The sequence below is a fragment of the Myotis daubentonii genome, chromosome 10 (genome assembly GCF_963259705.1).
Source record: "Myotis daubentonii chromosome 10, mMyoDau2.1, whole genome shotgun sequence".
NCBI lineage: Eukaryota > Metazoa > Chordata > Mammalia > Chiroptera > Vespertilionidae > Myotis > Myotis daubentonii.
In genome coordinates, this window is record NC_081849.1 from 62,065,108 (window position 1) to 62,090,085 (window position 24,978).

General features: G+C 43.9%; 1 protein-coding gene across 1 annotated transcript; it reads left to right on the forward strand.

Moving 5' to 3' along the window:
• The first annotated feature begins 4,278 nt into the window (after window positions 1–4,278).
• Window positions 4,279–24,900, forward strand: MALSU1 (mitochondrial assembly of ribosomal large subunit 1). The gene is made up of 4 exons (XM_059712561.1): window positions 4,279–4,589; window positions 5,807–5,985; window positions 23,003–23,084; window positions 24,692–24,900. Exons 1-4 carry the CDS (start codon window positions 4,316–4,318, stop codon window positions 24,877–24,879), a joined length of 723 nt encoding a protein of 240 aa, XP_059568544.1. The 5' UTR covers window positions 4,279–4,315; the 3' UTR covers window positions 24,880–24,900.
• Window positions 24,901–24,978: the final 78 nt, after the last annotated feature.

Here is a 24,978-nt window from a genome sequence, read left to right on the forward strand (position 1 = left end):
CAACACAGAATTTTGACAACTATGGTCTTGAGATCCAAACTTTCCTTCTATCAACAGAGGGTAGCAGAGAGCAGCAAATATGCAGTCCATCACCAAGGACTAGTCAGAGGCTGGATGAAATTTTTATCAAGCCCCCCAATATTTAAATCTAACAAATAGCAGGAGAGAGAGCTGAAATCATGAATTATTTAGATTTATATTCTCTATGTGACCTTGGCAACTACTCATTTAACTTCTGCTGAGTGGCTATCTATAAAATGGGGGGGGGGGTGACGATTAATGTTTGCTGAGAATTAGAACTTCCCATGAAAATTGAAATGTGTAGGTAATAAATTATTCTGGGAATTTCTTATTCTTAGGACTTTTTATAAATGTCTGCTTTTTAAACACTTCTGACTCACTCATAAACATGATTGCCCTCATTGAATTTTCAATTGTTTAACAGTTTAGAGGCAGTACTCTCCCTCTCTCTTTTAAAGTTTACCAATAGACCATTAAGTAATCATACTTAGTGGCCTCTTTTTAAAAAATATTTTTTATTGGTTTCAGAGAGGAAGGGAGAGGGAGAGAGAGATAGAAACCTCAATGATGAGAGGTAATTATTGATTGGCTGCCTCCTGCATGCCCCTTGCTGGAGATCGAGCCCACAACCCAGGTCTGTGCCCCAACCGGGAATCAAACAGAGACCTCCTGGTTCATAGTTCAACCACTGAGCCACACCAGCCGGGCTAGGGGCAGTACTCTCAATGCATTCATTGCATCCGGAATGTACAATAATTCCAAAAGTTAGTGACAAGCTAAGGATAGATGAAAAGATAGTCATCCAGGGGTGACTACCTTCTGATGGGGCTCCTGGTTGGGGAAATATCCTTTAAGATTTTTTTTTAAACAATGGTCTCACAGCTGTTGGAACCCGTACCCTAAAAATTCAGAGATCAGTTCCCAGGACTCACCTCTTGCAGACTGATCTTCATCCTTCAACCATCCTGGACTGAGCATCAGTATGGCTCAAGCTCTGGTCTGGAGAGGACACAAGCAATGGACAAGAGAAAAGGACTCTGCTTGGAGCTTGGGTTCCAGATGTTAGTGCAGTGAGAGCACCAACCTCTGGCCTGCAGCCCCATCCTGGCTGACCCCACTGACCTCAGCTTCATCGGCAGAAGCAATTCCTCTGCTATTTATAACCGAACCGCCGTTCCTTCTGTCCTTGAAATTCTGGGATAAAATTTGCTTTGGAGAGCTTCCAGAGGCTTTGGGAGAATTTGGGTGCTTTAATGGTATTTTAGTATTAACCACTTTTAATTCTCTGTATAATTTTCCCATAGATATCATCATGTCACCTCACTAATCAAAATTTCTCTCATTTACAATGCAACTCTCACTGTAAATTGCATTGTACAGGTTTTAATGATGAAAATTAAATATTAAGACTAGCTTAGTGAGTCCTTAATTTTAAGGTGTTTATTAGAATAAATTTCTCTAGTATATTTTTTATATAAAAAAAGATTAACTGCTAATGAGAATGTGGCAGGAGGATTTTGTGGCTGTGGATAGTTTAAAATTTTTGTTTTTGGAATTAAGTAGAGGAGGTAGTTAGGACTTAAGCCAGGCATCTTCCCTTTAAGCACTGGAATCTCCTCATCTATAAAACGGAGGAAAGGAGAAGAAGAGGGAAACTAGACTGGAAGGACTCTAAAGTCTCTCTGACTTCTAATGCTTGTGCAAAATGGGGAGGATACTACCCGATTTCTTTACAGTGATGTAGGGAGGATTGTGTCCTAAATTCACAGTTGGCAGTACAGTGTATGGGCCAGATCTGACTCTCTGCCTGTTCTTCTACGCTCTATGAGCAAAAGTTGGCATATCTTTAATAATAAAAGCATAATATGCTAATTAGACCGAATGTCCTTCCGGACAAAGCCGGGGCTGCGAGGGAAGCCCAGGTCCCGGGTGCCAGAGGGAAGCCAGTGCTGGCAACCAGGGGAAGGAAGACCTACTCTTGCACAAATTTCATGCACTGGGCCTCTAGTCTATATACACTGAGTGGCCAGATTATTATGGCCACCCATCAGTACTTCATTGGGCCACCTTTTGCCTTCAATACTGCGACGATTCTTCTTGGCATTGACTCCATGAGATGTTGAAAGGTGATGCGAGGAATCTGACACCATGCCTGATGAATAACACTGTCCAGTTCTGTGAGATTTAATGGTTGTGGAACCAGCTGCCTGATGGCTCTTTTAACTTCGTCCCACAAATGCTCAATTGGATTGAGATCTGGTGATTGTGGGGGCCACCTAAGCAAGGTAAAGTCTCCCTCATGTTCTTGAAAGGACTCCTGCACAATACGAGCACCGTGGCATGGCGCATTGTCTTGTTGGAAGAAGCCATCTCCATTGGGAGGCGCCATCAACATGATAGGATGAAGTTGATCAGCAACGATACGGATACGTAGGTATGTTGTGCTATTCAGACGTCCCACACGAATTAAAGGGCCCAAATCATGCCAGGAAAACATACCCCAAACCATACCACTGCCCCCACCAGCTTAAAGGGTTGTATTCATGCATTTGGGGTGCATGCTTTCATGCTGTTTCTGCCAAATTCTCACTCTGCCATCTGCATGATGCAACTGGAAACGTGATTCATTGGACCACATGACTTTTTTCCAATGCTCGACTGTCCAATCCTTCTGTTCCTGTGCGAATTGGAGATGTTTTATCTTGGTAACTGCAGACAGCAAAGGTGTTCTAACAGGCCTTAGGCTTCCATATCCCATACGATGCAGTGTACGGCTAATTTGCCTACAAACATCAGGTGGTCATAATAATCTGGCCACTCAGTGTACATAAAAGGCTAAGCAACCATCCAACCGTCTGGCCAGTTGCTATGACATGCAATGACCACCAGGGAGCAGATGCTCAATTCAGGACTGCTGAGCTACAGTGACTTGGCAGCGGTGGTTCTTGGGTGACGCACCCCAGAACCAGAGAGGAGGGAGCCCGATTTCAGGGTGCATTACCCGAGAACTGCCCTCTCACAATCTGGGACCCCTTCAGGGGATGTCAGAGAGCTGGTTTCCCATGTTATTTCAGAACCCTAAAGAGAACAATGGGAGCAAAAAAAAGGAAGCAAAATCCCCAGTGTGGTCCAGTCAGAAATTACTTCTGGTATTTCACTGATGCACAAGAACAATGGGCAGAGCTGGCTTAAAACCTCCCACTGAAGAAGTTACAGGCACGGGGTGTGACTACCCACCATGACCTGCCCAGTTAGGAATTTACGATCAGATCACCCTGTGAGGTTGCTTTCCATAGAATCCTTTTTCTTCCACATTTTCAAAAATAATTTGAAGCAATTGTTAAATATTTGGGGGTAGTACCCACAGGTGCCTATATTAGTTTCTGTAGTTTTTAGTTTCCCCTAAATTAGTGCTTGGAGTTATTCCTTCAAAAGAAATTAAATAATGGATCAAGCACTTGGAGAACCTACTATGTGCTTGGCACTGTTCCAGGCATTTGGAATATTTGTCCTTCTCTGCTGGGCTCTTCCTCTCAGAAGTCACCAGCCCTAGAGTTCAGAGGCAGCATCTGGCTCCATGACGGCCACAGGCACGTCACTTTTCCTCCCGGATCTCTCAACTCTCAAATCCCATGATTTAATACTGTAACTGCACCTCGGCATTCCTTATGCTCACAGGGTGGACCCCACAGTGCAATCCATTGGCATAAACAAGTCCATCTGGAGAGTGTACATACCCTAAACGGCTGACCTACTAAAAACGTTCTCCAAAAGACCCGTTACACCTCCGCCCCCCACCCCAGCCCAGTCCAGTCCAGGATACAGACTTTCCTCATGGCATTTCCAATTTGCAAGGGAATCTTGATAATTTTTGGTAATGAGCGATGAGTAGAAAGTGATATGTCCTAATTCCAGTCTAATCAACAGCAGCAACGTCTGTTTATTCACTACCAGCTGTTTTAGGCGTTGTGGAGAGAACAGTTAAAAACAAAATGAAGCCCTTGCCGGTTTGGCTCAGTGGATAGAGGGTCGGCCTGTGAACTGAAAGGTCCCAGGTTCGATTCTGGTCAAGGGCACATGCCCGGGTTGTGGGCTCGAGTCCGTTCAACCGGCCGCAGCTGTCTCCCTCGGGCTTCAGACTCCGCCTACGGCCCCGCCTTCGGGCTCTGGCCCCGCCCACGCCCTGACGTCAAATTTCCAGGCCGCGCCGCATGGATCTGGCCAATCGGAGGCCGCAGAAGCTGCTGGGGGCTCCCTTAAGCCCCGCCCCGTGAGTCGACGCGCCGCGACAGCGATGGGGCCTGCAGGGTGCGCGGCTCGGCGGGTGTGGACGCTGCTGGGCCTCAGGGCCCTCTCCCCGGGCGCGGGGCCGGTGGCGGGCGCTGGGGCCCGGCTGCGGGCGCTGGCTCCGGGGCGGCTTCCCGCGGGACCAGCGCTTGGCCGGGTCTGCCTGACCCCCGACCGTGCGCGCGGCCTGCACGGCGGGCCCGGCCTGGAGGAGCGGACGGAGTGGGCAGCCGGCGCGGAGGAGGCCGCCGGCGAGGGGCGCCGGGAACCAGACGCCGCAGGTACGGGCGCGGGGGAGGGCGGCGGCCCCTTGCGGCCGCGGGAAGCGGGGCCCGGCCGTGGAGGCTCGGAGGAGCCCTGGGGGTCACACACGCCCACGGACCCCGAGCTGGAAGGGACTTGCGAGGCTGTTGGCGCCAACTTGGCCATTTCACGGCGAAGAAGCCGTGAGGCCCCGGACGACCCCAAACCCCCGGTGCCCTGGGCATCACAGCCTCGCCCCCTCGCCCGCCTCCACCCTCCTCCTGGGGTCCTGGGAAATGGCCTGGTCCGCTAGCGTGTCGGTGCGTGAGGTTCTGGGGAGGAGCCGGGCTGGGGCGGGGGCGTAAGAAGCGTCGTTGGAGACGGGCGCATGAAGGTCCCCTAACCGCTGGAGGCTTTTAGAAACGAGACACAGTCCGGGAGCGCATCTGCGAAAGCTGGTGGCCGGGCGGGGAGGTGGGGGGGCGGCACTACTGTTGCCCAGGCTAGTGTTGGGGAACTAGCCCGGGCCCTCGGCGGGCCGTGGTGGAACTTCAGGGAGTTATCAATTCCCTTGCTCCAGGGTAAGGAACGGAATATCTAAATCTCTGCAGGAAAGAAAAAAGAGAGATTTTCACAGATAACGGTTGTTCTATAACCCAAGTGGCTTTATAAGAAAAACTCGAGGGTTCAACAGAAGAGCCGTTTTAAAATGTTTAGCCCTCTCCTGGGTTCCCCGGCGAGGCCTGAGTTCCTTCATCTCAGACGAAGGCGGTGGGCCAGGTAACGCAGACAGCGAGAGCCCTTCCAGCCCACGATCTGGGTTCCGCGACCCTCGGTGTCCGGTGTTGGATTTCCACGCCCTGCGCTGTCACCCTCCCCCGCGCGCGCCTGTTCCCTCCCTCTCTGCGCCAGTTCTGTGCCTGAGGCTCATTGCTCCTTCCCTCCGGGACTAGTCACAGAAAGGCTCTCGAGGTTGGGGTGTGGCTCGCTCTGCACACGCAGTAGCAAAGGGTGTGTGGTGGCTCCGTGCGCCCTGAGCATCCTTCCTACAAAAGCCGGGCGGTGCTGGATGGAAGCCCTGCCCGGGTTCGGCGGGCGTCCGGGGGGCCTGGCCTGCCATGTCTTTGAAAGCATTTCGGACCTCAGTCCCGCCCAGCAGCAGCGGTTCCACTGTCAGGGGCCCGTGGCTCCGGGTGCACCCGGTGTTTGACGCCGACTGGGCCACCTGACACGAGCACAACTTTGTGCATTTCAGATCACACGGGGCCCAAGTTTGACATCGATATGTTGGTTTCGCTTCTGCGGCAAGAGAATGCAAGAGACATCTGCGTGATCCGGGTTCCGCCCGAAATGAGATACTCAGATTACTTTGTGATCGCGAGCGGAACTTCCACCCGACACTTGCATGCCATGGCCTACTACATCGTGAAAATGGTAGGTAGGACGCTGTCTTCTCCCTTAGGGACCGGGAACTGGGTGAAATGGAGTCAGTTTGTTAGGCGGAGGAGAAACACGTGAAAGTCAATCTGTCAATGAGATTATATAAGCCCACATTTTCAGAATTTGCGTGAGTGTTTTATGTTCTCTGATAGTGAAAATGATGGGGGTGGGTTAAAGGGGGGGAGGACCAATGTAGTACTGTCAACAATAAAGATTGTTTTAAAAAAGGAAGTTATGGGGACAAATATCCAACCCTAGTGAATCAGGGTATTTCTAATTCTTGTCTTTTAAAAAAATATTAAAAAATAACCTGGGACAGACTAGAGATAGTATATAACCCAGAGGGATTTCTAGAGCAGCACTGTCTGTTATGGTAGCCATTAGCCACATGTGGCTATTTAATTATAAATTAAAATTTAAAATTCAGTTCTTTATTTGTACTAAGCCAAATTTCAGGTGCTCAGTAGCCACATGTGACTAATGGCTACCATGTTGGGTAGTACAATAAAACATTTCCATAATTGCAAAAAGTTGTATAGGACAGGGCTGACCTAGAGTTAATTCAAATGTTTGAGCATGTCCTGTGTTCTCAAGCACTGTGCTGGGTATTGGGAAGGTAAAAATGAGGAAGATTTAGTCCTTACCCTCTGAAGTCACAGTTGAAGAAAGGGAAGGCAGTTCATTTTGCAGCTGTACCGAATATAAATCAGAATGAGGAAGAAAATGTACTTGGCAGCCTTTGCCTGATGCTGATACCACTTTACAGGGAAACATACCTCTCTCACCTTGTTGAAAATTGGACAATTAAGACCAAAAGGGATTGCCTAGAGAAAGGTGGTAAGATAAGAAGGGGGCTGGCCTTACCCGGTTTGGCTCAGTGGATAGAGCGTCGGCCTGCGGACTGAAAGGTCCCAGGTTCGATTCCGGCCAAGGGCATGTACCTTGGTTGCGGGCACATACCCAGTGGGGAGTGTGCAGGAGGCAGCTGATCGATGTTTCTCTCATCGATGTTTCTAATTCTCTCTCCCTCTCCCTTCCTCTCCGTGAAAAATCAATAAAATATATTTAAAAAAAAATGAAGGGGGCTAAAAACAGAGCCTTGGTCCCCGTACACATTAAACAATGACTTCCCGTTCTCCCTTCTCCCAGCCCCCGGCAACCACCATTCTGCTTTTTGTCTATAAATTTGACTACTCTAAGCACCTCATATGAGTGAAATAATACCCTATTTGTTGTTGGTTTTTTGTTTTTTTTGTGACTGGCTTATATCACTTAGCATAGTGTTTTCAAGGTTTGTCCATGTTGTAGCATGTGTCATGTTTTATTGTATGTACAACCAGATTTCATCTGTTCATCCAGTGATGGACATTTGCGTTGCTTCCCCCTTTGGGCTATTATGAATAATGCTGCTAAAAACGTGAGTGTAGAAATATCTGTTCATGTCCCAGCTTTTTAAAATTTTCATTTTTTAATTATAGTTGATATGTAATATATAAGTTTCAGGTATATAATATAGTGATTAGGTATTTATATACCTTAAGTAATGATCACTATAAGTCTAGCACCCTTCTGGCACCTTACATAATTATTACATTATTATTGACTATATTCCCTATGCTGTACTTTACATCCCTGTGACTAATTTTATAACTGGCAGATTGTATTTCTTAATTCCCTTCACCTTTTTTTGCCTATCTCCCCACCTCCATCACTTCTGGCAACCATCAGTTCTGTTTCTTTAATTTCTTGCATTTTTTATTGTTTTGGGAGGGGTGTCACCAAGTTAACTTTATTTTATTTAAATCATTTGTTATTTTTCAAATACAATTGATATATAGTATTGAAATGTGGAGTTTGGGGTGCAGACTTTTCTTCCCATGAGTTCTTGTCCTCATCAAGTTTGAAGAATAAACTCACAGACAAAAAGACTTCTTTAATAAAAAATGTAGAAGCTTATTGGAAGCAGATACAAACTCCATCTGGGCAGGGGTGTCCCCAAAGGGGACAGCATGGGGAGGGACCCCCAAAGGGGACACCATGGGGAGGGACCACCCCCCCATGGGAAAAGCCTGCTCTTTCTCTTTCTAATGGAAAAAAATTAAAATATTCTGCCTCGTGTCCCTTTGTCTCCAGTTTATGTATGCTGCAGTTCTTAGTTTGAATCTGACTTTTTCTTCTTTTTAATTGTTTTATTGCTTAAAGTATTACAAAGAGTATTACATATGTCTCCTTTTTCCCCCCGCCCTTGACAATCCCCTGGCCTCCCCTACCCCCCAGTGTCTTATGTCCATTGGTTATGCTTATATACATGCATACAAGTCCTTCGGTTGATGTCTTACCCACCCCACTCCTGCCCCCCAACCCTCCCCGGCCTTCCTGCTGTAGTTTGACAGTCTGTTCGAGGCTGCTCTGCCTCTGTATCTATTTTTGTTCATAAGTTTATAATGGTCTGTATTATCCATAAATGAGTGAGATCATGTGGTATTTTTCCCTCATTGACTGGTTTATTTCACTTAGCATAATGCTCTCCAGTTCCATCCATGCTGTTGCAAATGGCAAGAATTCCTTCTTTTTTACAGCAGCATAGTATTCCATCGTGTAGATGTGCCACAGTTTTCTAATCCATTCATCTACTGATGGGCACTTAGGCTGTTTCCAGATCTTAGCTATGGTGAATTGTGCTGCTATGAACATAGGGGTGCATATATCCTTTCTGATTGGTGTTTCTGTTTTCTTGGGATGAATCTGACCTTTTCTTATAGGTCCCTTTCCTTTATTTAGGACCCCTATGTTTTCCTTATTGGTCATTTTGCTACAGAGAATTAGTTTCAAAGCTCAAAGCCCACGTGGTGTCCCCCCCATTTTCTCTCCCCCTTATCTTGCTGGTTGGAGTCATTTTTGATTTATCTTACGGTTTTCTTCCAGTTGTGCTGGCAGAGAAAGCCTTATCTTATAGCTCTCCCAGCTACTCAGGTCAGGGCTACTTTTGGTCTAACTTATGGTCACTTTAATTGCTCAGGCCAGAGGTACCCCTGTCTGTCCTTGGTTTATGGCTGTTTTAATTGCTTAGGCCAGAAATATTTCTATCTGGGTGTGGCACTTTTCTATCCTCTGTAGAAGTAAGTAAGATAAGCATACCCTGGCGTCTTTACTAGTAAGTCTCCATCTATGCATTCCTCTCCCTTGGACCCTCCTCATTCTCTAAACCTCCCTAAACAAGCTACTAGCTAACCCTTTCAGTATTATATTAGTTTCAGGTGTACACCCCAGTGATTCACTATAACTTACTAAGTGATCATCCGGATAAATCTTGTACTCATCTGATAACATACATAGTTGTTAGAATATTACTGACTATTTCCTACTCTGTACTTTACTCCCATGACTAGTCTGTAACAACAAATTTGTTTTTCTTAATCCCTTCTCCTCTTTCACGCATCTCCCAACCCCCTCCCATCTGGCAACCATCAAAATGTTCTCTGTATCTATGAGTCTTTTTCTGTTTTGCTTGTTCGTTTATTTTGATTTTTAGATTTAATTGTTGATATATGTGTTTATTGCCATTTTATTGTTTATATTTTTTATCTTTTTTTTTCTTCTTTAACATTTCATGCAATACTAGTTTGTTGGTGATGAACTTCTTTAGCTTTTACTTGTCTGGGAAGCTCTTTATTTATCCTTCTATTCTAAATGATAGCTTTACTGGATGGAGTAATTTTGGTTGTAGGTCCTTGCTTTTCATTACTTTTCCATAGTGTAAATGTCCCACAGCTTTTTTATCCATTCATCTACTGATGGGCACTTGAGCTGTTTCCAAATCTTAGCTATCCTATATAATAAAGAGGTAATATGTAAATTAACCCTCAGGCCCTCACAAAATGGCTGCCTACATCCAGGCTGGCGGGGGTTAGTGAGGGATGACCAAATGACTGAACAAGCAGGCTGCTTGGGGAGACCAAGCCAGCAGGGGGGCAGTTGGGGGTGACCAGGCAGGCAGGCAGGTGAGCGATTAGGAGCCAGCCGTTCAGGATTGTGAGAGGGATGTCCGACTGCCGGTTTAGGCCCAATCCTGGATTGGAAAAGATGCAGGCTGTGCTGAGGGGACCCCACTGCCACCCTTCCCCCCCGCATGAATTTCGTGCACCAGGCCTCTAGTTGTAAATAATGCTGCTATGAACATGGGGGTATATATTCTTTCTGAAACTCCATACTGTTTTCCATAGTGGCTGCACCAGTCTGCATTCCCACCAGCAGTAAACTAGTGTTCCCTTTTCTCCACATCCTTGCCAGCACTATTGTTTGTTGATTTCTTTATGATAGCAATTCTGACAGGTGTGAGGTGTTATCTCGTGGTTTTAATTTGCATTTCTCTGATGATATGTGACTTTCAGCAGTTTTTCATATATCTCTTGGCCATTTACATGTCATTTTTGGAGAAATGTCTGTCGGGTCTTCTGCCCATTTTTAAATTGGATTGTCTTCCTTTTGTTAAGATATATGAGTACTTTATATATTTTGGATATTAACCCCTTATCAAATGTATCCTTTGCAAATATGTTCTTCCATACAGTAGATTTTCTTCTCATTTTGATGGTGGTTTCTTTTATTTTGTGCAGAAGCTTTTATTTTATTTTATTTTTTAAATAAATCTTTATTGTTCAGATTATTACAGATGTTCCTCTTCCCCGCCCCCCCCCCATAGCTCCCCTCCACCTGGTTCCCACCCCACCCCATGCCCTTACCCCCGCCACCTTTCTCATCCATAGGTGTAAGATTTTTGTCCAGTCTCTTCCTGTACCCCCCACACCCCCTTCCCCCCGAGAATTGTCAGTCCACTCCCTTTCTATGCCCCTGCTTCTATTGTATTCACCAGTTTATTCTGACTTAATTTTTAGATTCACTTGTTGATAGATATTTATTTGTTGTCACTTCGTTGCTCATAATTTTTATCTTTACCTTTTTCTTCTCCCTCTTCTTAAAGAATATCCTTCAGCATTTCATATAATCCTGGTTTGGTGGTGATGAATTCCTTTAGCTTTTTCTTGTCTGTGAAGCTCTTTATCTGACCTTCAGTTCTACATGATAGCTCTGCTGGGTAGAGTAATCTTGGTTGTAGGTTCTTGCTATTCATCACTTTGAATATTTCTTGCCACTCTCTTCTAGCCTGCATGGTTTCTGTTGAGAAATCAGCTGACAGTCGTATGGGTACTCCCTTGTAGGTAACTAACTGTTTTTCTCTTGCTGCTTTTAAGAGTCTCTCTTTGTCTTTAGCCCTTGGCATTTTAAGTATGACGTGTCTTGGTGTGGTCCTCTTTGGATTCCTCTTATTTGGGGTTCTCTTCGCTTCCTGGACTTGTAAGTCTATTTCTTTCATCAGGTAGGGGAAGTTTTCTGTCATTATTTTTTTTTTAATATATTTTATTGATTTTTTACAGAGAGGAAGGGAGAGGGATAGAGAGTTAGAAACATCGATCAGCTGCCTCCTGCACACCTCCCACCGGGGATGTGCCCGCAACCAAGGTACATGCCCTTGACCGGAACCGAACCCGGGACCCTTCAGCCTGTAGGCCGGCGCTCTATCCACTGAGCCAAACCAGTCAGGGCCTGTCATTATTTCTTCAAATAGGTTTTCAATATCTTGCTCTCTTCTTCTGGCACCCCTATAATTCGATGTTGGTACGTTTGAAGTTGTCCCAGAGGCTCTTTACACTATCTTCGTATATTTGGATTCTTTTTTCTTTTTGCTTTTTAGGATGGGTGTTTTTTGCTTTCTCGTATTTCAAATCTTTGACTTGATTCTTGGGATCCTTTAGTCTGCTGTTGGATCTCTGTATATTATTCTTAATTTCAGTCAGTGTATGCTTAATTTCTGACTGGTCCTTTTCCATTTTTTGGCATTCTCATTAAGATCTTTGAAGGTCTCACTAAGTTCCTCGGAGGTTTGTAGAAGATTCTTGAGTAACCTTATAACTGTGGTTCTGAACTCTATGTCCAGTAGTTTGCTTTCCTCCATTTCTTTCATTTGTGACATGTTTCTTTGTCTCCGCATTTTGGCTGACTGCGAGGACCCACTGTGTCTACAGTGGAAGAACTGCTGTGCTGGAGATACCCTTATGGCATAGGACTTGCTTCAGTGTGGCTTTGGTGCTCACTGAGTCTGCCTCTTGAGTGTGTTCCTTATGGATGTGAGGAGTTGAAATCTGGTATCTGACCACTGGGTACCCTGGCTCCTGGATCTCCAAGTCAACCACTATGTGAGTCCACCCAGCAGGAGCTACAGCTATATCAGCAGGTTTCTCCTCTTTGTTTGGGGTTTGGAAGTTTTGGAGCTCTCTGACCCAGCTGCAGTCTGTTAGGTTAAGGCTGCAAAAGGCCAGGCGGTTCCCTTGCCCTGCTTGGGTGGGGATGTAAATTGAGTGGGGCGGGTTCTCAGAGAATCACCAGGGCGGAGCAAGCAGCAATGGCTGTCATCAGCCATCTCCGCGACTCCTCGTGTCTCTGCGTCTCAGCGTCTCTGCGTCTCTGCGTCCCCGAGTCCTGCGCCCCCACAGTAACAATGATCCCTGCGAGCAGCTCTGTGAGAAAGCCACCCTCGCTTTCCAACCCACTGCAAGACAGTCCAATTTCTCCCCGTAGGTGTCTGGGTCCCCAGAATCTCGCCATAAATGAGTTCAGTGCATTCGAGAGCTTGTATCCCCTTCAAATTGAAAAAAACCGCGCACCCAGGTGCAGCCCGCCTTGTGAGCGCCTCTGTACCTCTGCTCTTGGCACCTCTGCACCTCCTACCAAGTCTCAAGGCACTTTTTTCTTTCCTTCAAGTTGTAGAACTTCCACTTGGCCAGCTTTCGCGTGGTTCTGGATGTTTTGTCTTTTAGTTGTAGTTTTAATGTGGTCAAGGGGGGCAGCACGTACAGGTTTATACCTTATGCCGCCATCTTGGTTCCAAACTCTGTTCCAGAAGCTTTTATTTTGATGTAGTCCCATTTGTTTATTTTCTCCTTAGTTTCCTTTGCCCTAGAAGATGTATCCATAAACATATTGCTACATGAGATTTTACTGCCTATATCAGCCGTGGGCAAACTACGGCCCCGCGGGCCGGATCCGGCCCGTTTGAAATGAATAAAACTATTGAAAAAAAAGACCGTACCCTTTTATGTAATGATGTTTACTTTGAATTTATATTAGTTCACACAAACACTCCATCCATGCTTTTGTTCCGGCCCTCCGGTCCAGTTTAAGAACCCATTGTGGCCCTCGAGTCAAAAAGTTTGCTCACCCCTGGCCTATGTTCTTTAAGTTTTTTAGGGTTTCATGCCTTACATTAAGTCTTTTATCCACCTTGAGTTTATTCTTGTGTGTGGTATAAGTTGGTGGTCTAGTTTCATCTTTTTGTATGTGTCTGTCCAGTTTTCCCAGCACCATTTGTTGAAGAGCCTGTCTTTACTCTATTGTATGTTCTTGCCTCCTTTGTCAACTATTAATTGACTGTAATGGTGTGGGTCAGTTTCTGGGGTCTCTGTTCTGATCCATTGGTCTATATGCCTATTCTTGTGCCAATACCAGGCTGTTTTGGTTATAATGGCTTTGTAATGTAGTTTGATATCTGGTATTGTGATCCCTCCCATTTCGTTCTTCTTTCTCGAGATTGCTGCAGTTATTCGGGTTCTTTTATGGTTCCATATAAATTTTTGGAGGATTTGTTCTAGCTCTGTGAAGTATGCCATTGTCCATGTCCTTTTTAAAAAAAATTTTATTGTTTAAGGTATTACAAATAGTGGTACATATGTCTTTTTTTTCCCCACTGACCCCCCCCCCCCAATCTCCCCTATCCCTGGACATTTGCCCTCGTCCCTCCACCCCCAGTGTCTTGCGTCTGTTGGTTGTGCTTATATGCATGCATGCAAGTCCTTCGGTTGATCTCTTACTCCCCCAACCCTCCCCTACCTTCCTGCTGTAGTTTGACAGTCTGTTCGATGCTTCTTTGCCTCTGTCTATTTTTGTTCCACAGTTTGTAATGTCCTTCCATAAATGAGTGAGATCATGTGGTATTTATATTTCACTGACTGGCTGTCCATGTCCTTTTTAATGCTGTTGAAGTAAGTTCTCATTAAGTTCATTAAGCATCCTTATAACCAGTGTTTTGAACTCTGCACCTATTAGATTGTTTGTTCCCATTTTGTTTAGTTCTTTTTCTGGATTTTAGCTCTCTTCTTTCATTTGGGTCATATTTCTTTGTTTCCTCATTTTGGCAGCCTCTCTGTGTTTGTTTCTATGGATTAGGTGGAGCTGCTGCATCTCCCGGGCTTGGTAGAGTAGCCTTAAATAGTAGGTGTTTTGTAGGATCCAGTGGCACAGCCTCCCTGATCACTCAAGATGTGCACTTAAAATACGCACCCTCATACCCCCAATGTGGGCTGTGTATACACTCCTCTTCTAGTTGAGCCTTGATTGCTGTTGATATGTCAATGGGAGGGATTTACCCCCAGGCCAATTGGCTATAAGGACTGTGCAACCATGGACCACAGACCACTGTGGAAGATCAGCTGTGCAGGGGCTCGTGCCACAGAGCAGGACTTAATTCAGCAGGGCTCTGATGTCTGCCGAGTTCACCCCTTGAGTGTGTTGCTTGTGGAGGTGGTTGGGTGGTGCTTTGATGTGGTCTGAAACTGTCCATTGGGTGCACTAGCTCTGGAGCCTTTTGGGAGGTGCAGGCCAAGGTCAGCTGCCACCTGTATTCTGCTGGGGGCCACCTGGTATGAGCTACAAAGCAATCTACAGATGGCTATGCTGGGTTTAGGTTGCCTAGGCAAGGCCAAGCTGTGAACCAAGGCTGATTGCTGCTAGTGCCAGGCCTGAACCCACTTGGTGAGAGGTATGGGGCACACTGTTGTGCGGGTGCTGATCCTATGGAACAGGAGTCATTTTAGTGGCATTTTGGTACCAGCTGAGGCCAGCCACTGGTTGTGTAGGGTCTGGAGCCTCTTGGGAGAGGGTATAATGTGAGCCAAAGCCAGCCATCACTTGTGACAGGTTGTGGCCACCTGGTAGGAACTACAGTGCAAGCCGAGGTGGTTGGTTGCCACTTGTGCTAGGGGTTTTGGGGAGACACTGCAGTGCAAGGCGAGGCAGCCACAACTTGTGCTGAGCTTAAGAATATTTGGAAGAGATTACAGTGTAAAGTGAGTGTGATTATGTACAGCTGAGCTCGAGGGTGTCTGGGAGAGATTGCAGTGCACATTGAGGCTCGCTGCTTGTGTGGAGGGCCTGGGGACTGTGGAAGAGAGACCAGCCAGGAGAACAGGTTGGGTGGGGCAGGGTCTCAGGGAAATGCCAAGGCCAGGTGAATGGAGAGAGACAGATTTTGCCAATTAGGTGGGAGGAGAACTCAACAAAGGAACAGTGGCACCTGCCAGGTCTTTTGTCCCTGAGAGAGTTTGCATGATCCCTGCCCCTCCAGCCCTTACTGTAAAGTTAGTCAATATAATGCCTCCCCAAATGACCCAGGTGCTGTCTCTCTGCACTGGAGCTTAGAGCAAGTGAGTTTGTGCATGAACTCTTTAAGAACAGTGTCATGGTCTCCCACTGTCCTTTGACTCTCAGATGTAATCCCTGCTGGTGTTCGAAGCCAGATGTTAGGGGACTCCTCTTACCATCATAGTTGACCCAGGCTGGGGAGCTCTATGTGGGGCTTGGACCCTTCTCTCATCTCAGGGGCAACCTGAGATGTTCCTCCATTTATTAATTACCACACTGTGGGTGTGGGACCTGCCTGCACCATGCCTCTGCCCCTCCTCTCCATCTTGATGTGGCTGCTGCTTTATATCCTTAGTTACAGGAATTCTGTTCAGCTAATCCTCAGGTGGTTCTCAGTCTGATGGTTCTATAATTTAACAATAATTTTGATTTGTTCATGGGAGTTCAGGATTTATCTACTCCACCATCTTGACTCCATCATGTCCCTGCTTTTAATATCAAAAGTGGAATTGCCAGATCATGGTAATTATATTTTTAATTTTTTGAGGAACCAGTAAACTCTTTTCCATAGTGGCTATACCACTTTACATTCCCACCAGCAGTTCACAAGGGTTTCAGTTTCTCCACATCTTTGCCAATACTTTTTATTTTCCGGCTTGTAAATAATAGTAATCCTAATGGATGTGAAATGGTATCTCATTGTGGTTTTAACCAAAAGAGAGATTAACCAAAGAATTTACATAAAGATTATTGTTGAGCATTTTTTCATGTGCTTATTGTCCATATGTATGTCTTTAGAGAAATGCCTGTTCAAGTCATGTGCCCCTGTTTTAATTCAGTTGGGCAATGTAGGAAGTTCTCTCTATATTCTGGATATTAATCTCATGTCAAATGAGATTTGCAATATTTTCTCCCATTCTGTAGGTTGCTGCCTTTTTACTCTGTTGATAGTGTCATTTAATGCACAAAAGTTTTTAATTTTGGTAAAGTCCAGTTTATCTATTTTCATTGTTGTTGCCTGTGGTGTCATATCCAAATCATTGCCAGATCCAGTGTCACAAAGCTTTTCCATTGTGTTTTCTTCTAAGAATTGTATAGTTTTAGGTCTTATATTTAGGTCTTTGATCCATTTTGGGGTAGTTTTTGTAGGTGGTGTAAGGTAAGGATCCAACTTCATTCACATGCATGTAGATATCTAGTTTTACCAGCACCATCTGTTGAAAAAACTGCCCTTTCCCTACCCTGGCCAGTGTTGTTCAGAGGTTAGAGCATCAGCCCACGCACCAAAGGGTTATGTGTTTAATTCCCAGTCAAGGGCAGGTACCTGGGTTGCAGGTTTGATCCCCGAGTGTGGGAGGCAACCAATCAATGTGTCTTTCTCACATCGATGTTACTCTCTCTGATATTGATGCTTCACTGTCTCTCACTGTCATTCTCTCTCTCTTCCTACCCTTCATCCCTCCCTTCCATTCTAAAAAAAGAAAAAATATATATGTAAAAAATATCATCTGGTGAGGATTAACCAAAAAACAAAAAACTGTTCTTTCCCCATTGAAGGGATTTGAAACCCTTGTTAAAAATCATTGGACATAAGAGCTGTCTTATTCCATTGTTCTATATGGCTACCTTGATGCTGTTTTGTTTTGTTTTTTAATTTCATTATTGATTTCAGAGAGAGAGAGAAATATTGATTTGTTGTTCCACTTATTTATGCGTTCATTGGTCCTTCTTGTATGTGCCCTAACCCAGGATAGTACCTGCAACCTTTAGCGTATGGGGATAACCCTCCAACCAATTGAGCTACCTGGCCAGGGCATGTAGTAAGTTTTGAAATCAGGAAGTTTGAGAACTCCAACTGTTTTCTTTCTTTTTCCTTCTTTCTTAACCATTTTAAGTCTTTCAATATATGAAATCAGGGTCTTTCCACTTAATTGGCATCTTTAATTTCTTTTAGCAACATTTTGTAATTTTCAGTGTACAAGTCTTTGGCTTTTATAGTTGTTTGTTTCTAAGTATTCTTTTGATTCTAGTGTAAATGGAATTTTCTTAACACTAGAAAGACTGAAATTTAGTATATACCTATATTGCCCAAAAGCAGTCAAAATGACTGCATTGTGAAAGAATAATATCGGAGCACTCTTCACTTATGTTCCTTAGCTTTTCCAATAACTCACTTCTATTCGACATTTCTTTCATGAATTTAGGGCGCAAAAGAAATAAAATAAACAACTTATTAGAACAAGTATCACTGCATAAAGATTCGAATAACAAGTACTAGTTTAGCTTATTGAGCAACTGCAACTTATCAAGTATCGACAATTTATCATGTACTTGTATGTCATCATGTGACGGTAATCGAAAAAAAATGAAAACTGTTATTTCAATACAGAGCCGAACTGTTATTACTCAATTCAATAATAAGAATCATTTGATTATTTAAAATTTCCCAAGCAGTCAAAATGTCTGCTTTTGGGCAATATGGGTATAACACATATATATATAACGGAAATGAAGGAGGGGGGAGGTAACTACAATTATTAATAAACGCATTTATATGTCGTACAAAAAGTCACAAAATTCTAAGACATTGTGTCCTTATATACATAATTGTTTTTCTAATTGAAATTAAAAAGCAGTCAAAATTACTTCCTTGGGCAATCTAGTGTTAATTTCCTTTTCAGGTTTCTCATTGTTAGTGTATAGAAATGCAACTGATTTTTGTGTGTTGATTTTGTATCCTACAATGTTGCTGAATTCATTTACTAATTCTAATGGTTCTCTTCTTCTTGCTTTATTCTTTAAGGTTTTCTACATATAAAATCATGTCTCTGAAAATAGATAACTTTATTTCTTCCTTTCTAATTTGGTTATCTTGCTTTATTTTTTCTTGCTCTAATCATCTGGCTAGAATACCAATACTGTGTTGAATATGAGTGAAAGTGGACATTCTTGTCTTGTTTCTAATCTTAGAGGAAAAATCTGGTCTTTCACCATTGAGTATGATAATAGCTGTGGGCTTTTATTATCATGAGATAGTTTCTTGTTGAGTGTATCATGAAAGGATGCTGAATTTTGTCAAGTGCTTTTTTTTGGCATAAATTTGTGATGGTCCTATGGTTTTGTCCTTCATTTTACTTATGTGGTTTATTACATTGATTTTCGTGTGGAACCATCTTTTCATTCCAGGAGTAAACCCCACTTGGTTGTGTATATATTTTTCAATGTGTTATTGAATTGATTTGTTGGTATTTTGCTAAGGATTTTTGCATCATTGTTCATCAAGGATTCTGACCTATAGTTTTCTAATAGTCTTTGTCTGGCTTTGATGTCAGGGTAATGCTAATCTCATTAAGTGTATTAGGAAGTGCTCCCTTTTCTTAAATTTTGTTGGGAGAGTTTGAGAAGAATTGGTGTTGGCTTTTTAAAAAAATAGTTGGTAGAACTCACCAGTGAAGCTTTCTGGTCCAGGGCTTTTCTTTGTTAAGAACCCAACCACCACCACCCCCCCCCCCCCCGCCCACCCTTTGTTCATAAGCTGATAAGCAAAATAGATCCAGAAACATAGCAGCATGGAACAGACTATCGAATCTCAAAGAGAAGGGGGTGGTGGGCGAGCGGGAAGAGATTAACCAAAGAATTTATATGCATACTAGAGGCCCAGTGCATGAAATTCATGCATGGGTAGGGTCCCTAGGCCTGCCCGGCCATTAGGACTGATCGGGGGCCTTCTGGCTGCCGGTCAGGGCCTCTCTTCCCCAGCTGCCGGCTGGGGCTTCCCTTTGTTCTGCGCCCCCTGGTGCTCAGCGCATATCATAGCAAGCGATTGGTCTCCCAGTCAAACTCCCGCAGGGACTTTGCATATTAGGCTTTTAGAGAGAGCTATGCATATCCCATGGACACAGACAATAGTGTGGTGAAGGCCTAGGGCAGGGGGTGGGTGAAGGCTATAAGGAGTCAATGGGGGAAAACGGGAGACATCTGTAATACTTTCAACAATAATGATTTTTAAAAGTTGAGATAGACTTGTTTTGAGAGGTTTTTGATTATTGATTCTGTCCTGTTACTATTACTGAATAGGTCTATTCAGACTTTCTATTTCTTCATAATTCAATCTTGGTAGGTTTTGTTTCTAGGAATGTGTTCATTTCATGGAGGTTATCCAATTTGTTGGTGTACAATAATTCATAGTAGTCTTCCTTCTCTAAAATTGATAGTAATGTCCCCTGAATTGTTTCTGATTTTAGTTATTTGGGTCTTCTATTTTTTTCTATCAATCCACCCAAAGATTTGCCAACTTTATTGATCTTTTTAAAAAACAAATCTTGGTTTCATTTTATTCTCTCTGATCATTGTTTCCTTCTTTCTGCTAGCTTTGTTTTTCATTTCTTAGTTCTTGTAAGTTTTTGATTTGGGGACTTTTCTCATAAGCATTTATAGCTATAAGTTTCCCTCGACACTGTTTCATTGCATCCCATAAGTTTTGAAATGTTATGTTTTAATTTGTCTCAGCGTATTTTCTCATTTCCCTTGTGATTTGTTCTCTAACCCATTGGTTTCTTAAAGTGTTAATTTCCACATATTTATGGATATTTTTAGTTTTCATTCTGTTGATTTCTAGTTTCTTTTCATTGTGACCAGAAAATATACTTTATTTCAATTTTTTAAAAAACTTATTAAGACTTGCACGGTTGGTGTGACTCAGTGGTTAAGCATCCATCCATAAACCAAAAGGTTCAATTCCTGGTCAGGGCATATGCCCAGGTTGCAGGCTCGATCCTCAGCAGGGCGGGTGAGAAGGTTGCAGAGGATTGATGTTTCTGTCCCTCTCTCTTCCTGTCTCTAAAAATCAATTTTAAAAATTTGTTAAGAGTTGTTTTGTGGTCTGGAAAATGTTTCATGTACATTTATTTATTTTTTTTTTTAATTAAATCTTTATTGTTCAGATTATTACATTTGTTCCTCTTTTTTCCCCCCCCATAACTCCCCTCCTCCCAGTTCCCGCCCCACCCTCCGCCCTCACTCCCCACCCACTGTCCTCATCCATAGGTGCACGATTTTTGTCCAGTCTCTTCCCACATTTCCCACACCCCTTTCCCCCCCCCCCCCAAGAATAGTCAGTCCATTCCCTTTCTATGTCCCTGATTCTATTATAATCAACAGTTCATTCTGTTCATCAGATTATTTATTCACTTGATTCTTAGATTCACTTGTTGATAGATGCATATTTGTTGTTCATAATTTGTATCTTTACCTTTTTCTTCCTCTTCCTCTTCTTAAAGGATACCTTTCAGCATTTCATATAATCCTGGTTTGGTGGTGATGAACTCCTTTAGCTTTTCCTTATCTGTGAAGCTCTTTATCTGACCTTCAATTCTGAATGATAGCTTTGCTGGATAAAGTAATCTTGGTTGTAGGTTCTTGGTATTCATCACTTTGAATATTTCTTGCCACTCCCTTCTGGCCTGCAAAGTTTCTGTTGAGAAATCAGCTGACAGTCGTATGGGTATTCCCTTGTAGATAACTGAGTTTCTTTCTCTTGCTGTTTTTAAGATTCTCTCTTTATCTTTTGCTCTTGGCATTTTAATTATGATGTGTCTTGGTGTGGTCCTCTTTGGATTCCTTTTGTTTGGGGTTCGCCGCGCTTCTTGGACCTGTAAGTCCATTTCTTTCACCAGGTGGGGGAAGTTTTCTGTCATTATTTCTTCAAATAGGTTTTCAATATCTTGCTCTCTCTCATCTTCTGGCACCCCTATAATTCTGATGTTGGTACGCTTGAAGCTGTCCCAGAGGCTCCTTACACTATCCTCGCATTTTTGGATTCTTTTTTCATTTTGCTTTTCCCGTTGGATGTTTTTTGCTTCCTCGCATTTCAAATCATTGACTTGATTCTTGCGCGCCTCTGGTCTGCTGTCGGGCGTCTGCATAATATTCGTTATTTCAGTCCGTGTGTGCTTAATTTCTAGTTGGTTCCCCAATATAAGATCGAGGGTCTTATTAGTTTTCGTGTAAATCTCATTAAGTTTATCGGCAGCTTCTAAACAGTTCTTGAGAGACCTTAAAAGTGTGGTTCTGAACTCTATTTCTTCCATTGACAATTTTGTCCTGTTTCTTTGTCTCCGCATTTTGTTATGCTTCCTTGGTGCACCCCCTAGTGGTCTTTGTTCGCAGTCTTATAGATAAATCTTGATTGTTGTAGCTAATTCCAGGGAGGGTTTGACCTCCAGGCCAAGTGGCTATGAGAATCAGCTGTGTCAGCAGTGAGAGAACTTCTGTCCTCTAGGGAGGTGCTAATCTAGCCTTTGCCTGAGGCTATCTGGCAAATGCCTCTGTGCAGGGCTTGGGCGGGGCGGGTCGCACAGGATCAACAGGGTGGGCCGGAGAGAGCAGTTATGGCGGCTCTCAGTCCTGTCCCCAGGGGCTCTGCCTCTCTGAGTCCCAGCACCCGCTGCAAAGCTGGGAGAGAAAGCTGCACTCGCTCTGACCGAAGCCAGACAGTCCCGCTTCTCCCGTTTGAGTCTGGGTCCCTAAAGACTCGCCCGGATCTGGAGCTCAGAGTCCGCGACTCCCTCCCGATTGAAAACGCCAACCGCGCCCTCCGCCGCCAGCCCGCTCCGCGCACTCCGCACCTCAGAATTTGACTTCAGCACTGCGCCTCCTCTGAGTGTCCGTATGCGTTTCTCTTTCCTCCTAGTTGTAGGACTTCCACTCAGCCAGCGTTCTTGTGGTTCTGGGCGATGTCCCTTCCGTGTTTTAGTTTCACTTTTGAAGTAGTTGTTCAAAGCAGCAAACTCCGGCGTTAACCTATGCCGCCATCTTGGTTCTCCTGGATCTGTTTCATGTACATTTAAAAAGAGTATGTATTCTGCTGTTGTTGGGCGCAGTGTTCTATTTAATGTCTGTTAAGTCCGATTGTTTTGCAGTGTTAAGTCTTTTATTCTTCATTGATATTTTGTCTGGTTGTTCTGTCCATTATTGAAAATGGGGTAGTGAGTCTCCTATATTACTGTTGCCATCTATTTTTTCCTTCAATCCTATCTGTTTTGTGTGTCTAGGAGCTCAGACTTTGATACATATGTTTATAGTTCTGTCATCTTGTTTAGTTGCCCCTTTTATCATTAATGTCCTTCTTTGTGACATTAATATATCTGTTGGGAATAGATGTGGGCATGATGAAAGTCCCATTAACATTGCCTCCCCTGAGAATGAAGGGAAGCTGGGATGGACAGACAGGATGATGTAGGTGAGGACCAGATATTGAATGAACTTAGGACTCTGTGCACCAGAGACACTGTGGTGAATGTGTAGGGTGGCCCTATCAGAAGGGTTTGGGGCAGGGGTGTTCAGTAGAGAGGTATAGAAACTGGGAAGGACTTAGGTGTGTGGGGGGGTGGGCTAGTTTTCCTAAGTTATTAATTATGGGGCAAATAGGAATGAGTAAGCTAGGTTCCAAGTTAAGACCAAGAAAAACTACCACCAGAACCTCAGTAAGATTTCCCCCACCCCGTCTCCCTTTAATATACGATCTCTCCTTTTCCAGTACAAATTCCTAAAAAGTAAAAATGAGCCTCATGTGAAAATTGAAGGGAAGGACACTGATGACTGGCTCTGTGTGGACTTTGGTAAGTTATTTTGATGCATTGAACTATTTTCAGTTGCAGAAGGATTGAGATCAAATTGCTGTTTTCCATATAAAATTTTTGAAATGTTTTCATTGTAACCCAGGTGATCTTATTCACATGTGAAAAGCTTACCTAACCTGGTATGTATGGAATGAGTCAAAGAGGTGAAAGATGATAGAGAACAGGATGGGTAACATGGTAGAGATGGTACAGATCCCTTAGTGGTGCTAGAAGGCTTGGGGTACATATAACCTTGGCCTTAAATATCTTGGCTGAGGTGAAGGGCACTCCAGACATAGGACTGGAATTTGAAAAGACCTACCAAATCTGGGTATTAATATATACAATAGTAACTGTCAAGAACTGTGAGGAGTCTGAGATTTTATCTTACTTATAAGCTAACAGGTTAGTTGGCCAGTATCTGGATATTGGTAAAAGATTAAAGGCTACTCCAGGGTGAGAGATGGACTCATAACAGCAGTAGCCAACAGCAGCACTTTTGGAGCAGGTTCCTTAAGCCCCAGCTTCTATAGAGCAACATGGGGCCTGTACACATAGTTCTAAGAGAGGAACTGGGTATTTACATAGTTTATGATGGGCAGGAAGCAGGTCTGCTTTTGCTCTGGTGGAAGACACTTTTTCTGGCAAGGCTGTAAGTCAGGGTTTCTCAGCTTTGTCACTTAACGTTTTGGACCAGGTAATTTTAGTAGGAGTGGGTAGGAATATCTTGTGCATTGTAGGATGTTTAGCAGTATCCCTCTCCCTCTCCCCCATCCATTGTACAAATAAAAAATGTCCTTGAGCCCTAACCAGTTTGGTTCAGTGGATAGAGCATCAGCCTGCGGACTGAAGAGTCCCAGGTTTGATTCCAGTCAAGGGCATGTACCTTGGTTGCGGGCACATCCCCAGTGGGGTGTGTGCAGGAGGCAGCTGATCGATGTTTCTAACTCTCTATCCCTCTCCCTTCCTCTCTGTAAAAAAATCAATAAAATACACATTTTTTAAAAAAATGTCCTTGATTGAGAACCACTGGTGTAAGCAAAGCTGCCCTTTGCTCCAGAAAGAGAGTATCTCAAAAAAGATAGCCCAGCCCTGACTGCTTTGGCTCAGTTTGATAGAGCATCAGCCTGTGGACTGAAAAGGGTCCCAGGTTCGATTCCAGTCAAGGGCATGTACCTTGGTTGCAGGCACATCCCCAGTGGGGGGTGTGCTGGAGGCAGCTGATCGATGTTTCTCATCGATGTTCTAACTCTCTATCCCTTTCCCTTCCTCTCTGTAAAAAATAAAGCCCAGAACAAAACACATTTGGAGAATTCTCAAGAGAAAGCTGACTGGCTAGTGGATACAGTTAACTTGTATATATTGGCATCATGTACCACCTCTGTGATGCACTGAGACAAAAACACAGCATTTCGGTGGTATTTTGCTGGATGGGGCCCATAGTTTTCTAACAAGTTTTCAGATGGTGCTCTTCTGTGGTCCACACTTTTGAGAACTATTATTTGCGTTCCTATATTTATACTGTAATGAACTATTAAACGGTTGTGAGATCACAAGCATAACAGCAAACAAACTGCTTCTTTGTCACTCTTACCTGTCCTTGATAGGCAGCATGGTGATTCATTTGATGCTTCCAGAGACCAGAGAAATGTATGAACTGGAGAAGTTATGGACCCTGCGTTCTTATGATGACCAGTTAGCTCAGATCGCACCTGAGACATTACCTGAAGACTTCATTCTTGGAATAGAAGATGACCCTTCTTCCCTGACTCCAATGGAGTTCAAATGTGAATAAAATACTGGTTTCCTCATTTCAGACTGAGTCGCTTCTCAAAAATATAGCTCCTAACCCCCACCTAATTGGGTAAGTTATTATCAAAACAAGTCTTATCTG